Source organism: Anoplopoma fimbria, chromosome 12 (assembly GCF_027596085.1).
Source record: "Anoplopoma fimbria isolate UVic2021 breed Golden Eagle Sablefish chromosome 12, Afim_UVic_2022, whole genome shotgun sequence".
NCBI classification, from domain to species: domain Eukaryota; kingdom Metazoa; phylum Chordata; class Actinopteri; order Perciformes; family Anoplopomatidae; genus Anoplopoma; species Anoplopoma fimbria.
The window spans coordinates 24234372-24236017 of record NC_072460.1 but is presented as its reverse complement, the minus strand read 5'-3'; the positions used below and the strand labels follow the sequence as shown (position 1 = coordinate 24236017).

The 1646-nt window shown below is 48.4% G+C and overlaps 1 protein-coding gene across 1 annotated transcript; it reads left to right on the top strand.

Moving 5' to 3' along the window:
• Positions 1 to 350: 350 nt before the first annotated feature.
• bhlhe23 (basic helix-loop-helix family, member e23) lies at positions 351 to 1034 on the top strand. Its single transcript, XM_054609986.1, has one exon. The coding sequence runs from the start codon at positions 351 to 353 to the stop codon at positions 1032 to 1034; it is 684 nt and encodes a 227-aa protein (XP_054465961.1).
• The last annotated feature ends 612 nt before the right edge of the window (positions 1035 to 1646 follow it).

Here is a 1646-nt window from a genome sequence, read left to right as displayed (position 1 = left end):
GCAGGAGGAGAAAGAGAGGAGAGAGAGAGAGAGGAGAAGAGAGAGGAGAGAGAGAGAGAGAGAGATCCACAGCCTCCTTCTTTAAGAGGCAGTGCAGAGAGGAGAGGAGAGCAGGAGGAGAAAGAGAGGAGAAAGAGGAGAGAGAGAGAGAGAGGAGAGAGAGATCCACAGCCTCCTTCTTTAAGAGGCAGTGCAGAGAGGAGAGGAGAGGAGAGGAGAGAGGAGAGAGAGAGAGAGAGAGAGAGAGAGAGGAGAGAGAGAGGAGAGAGAGAGAGAGAGAGAGACCTCATAAAGCACGGAGGAACCAGTGGAGTCCTGCTCGCCTCTCTGGCTCTGCAAGAAGGACAAAAATGAATGTCAGCGAGGAGAACCTGCTCAAGTCCATCAGCAACGACGCGCTCCTCGACCTGACGCAGCGCTACGGACAGTCGGCCTTTGGGTTCGGGCCGGGCCACGGTCCCGGGAGTCCTGCACGGTTCCAGCTCACACCTGCCACCGATTTCCTCTCCGGTCAGACCTCAAAGTCCAACGAGAGCGGCGGGGAGCACACCAGCGACGACGAGGACGGCTTTGACGGGCTCGAATCCCGAAAGAGAGGCTCATCTTTCGGGGACGAGAAGTCTGGAGGCCCCCTGGCCAAGAAGTCCAAGGAGCAGAGGTCCCTGAGGCTCAGCATCAATGCACGAGAGAGGAGGAGGATGCATGACCTGAATGATGCTCTGGATGGCCTGCGTTCAGTCATCCCTTATGCACACAGCCCATCGGTGAGGAAACTCTCCAAAATAGCCACTCTCCTCCTGGCCAAGAACTACATCCTCATGCAGGCTCAGGCTCTGGAGGAGATGAGGAGGCTGGTGGCTTACCTGAACCAGGGTCAGAGCATGACCTCGTCCATCCCCGGTGCCATTGCACCCTTTGGACAGCCGGCCGTGTACCCGTTCTCGGGCAGCACGCTGGCCACCTGTGCCGAAAAGTGCAGCACTTATTCCGGGACACCTGCGAGCCTCTTCAAACACTGTAACGACAAGCCTTGATGTGGTTTCCACTCTCTTTCCTGAACTTTTTACCCACCATGTCGATATCTCTCTCTCTCTCTCTCTTTGCTCTAGTTATTATTATTCTTTTTTTTTTTAAATATCATTCTGTGCAGAAATAAAAAGTTTAGTCGCATAATCTTAAAATATGGTTGTGTTTCATCCAGATTTAACAAACGCTGCATAGAAAATAAAACAGTTTTGGGCCTTAAGATGGAGACACCAGACAGGCCATGTCCAAATGAGGAGTTTGGGTTCTTTTTTTTTTTTGCAGGATTAAGTTATCAGATCTTATTTGTAATCTATGCAACATCCAACAACAACAACAACAACAACAACAACAACATAAAAAGTAAAGAAATGCGACCTAATCTCCACTTTTAAAACTCCAATGAAAGGACTTCCCCTCGACTGACTGATGCTATGTGAGCAACAAATGTGATGTTGGCTGATATATTTTCTGAAACAATGTGTTGACAATTTTTTCTATTTATTTATTCTTATTATTAATATTATTATTTTTAAGTTATTGCACCTCTCACATGATTGTATTGTACAACTATTGTGGAAAATCCGGCTATATATAACCTCCCTGGTTATATAACTGCAGCC

Bases quoted from the DNA above. Each gene is read 5' to 3' on its own strand.
- bhlhe23 (XM_054609986.1), top strand. From the start codon at position 351: ATGAATGTCAGCGAGGAGAACCTGCTCAAGTCCATCAGCAACGACGCG.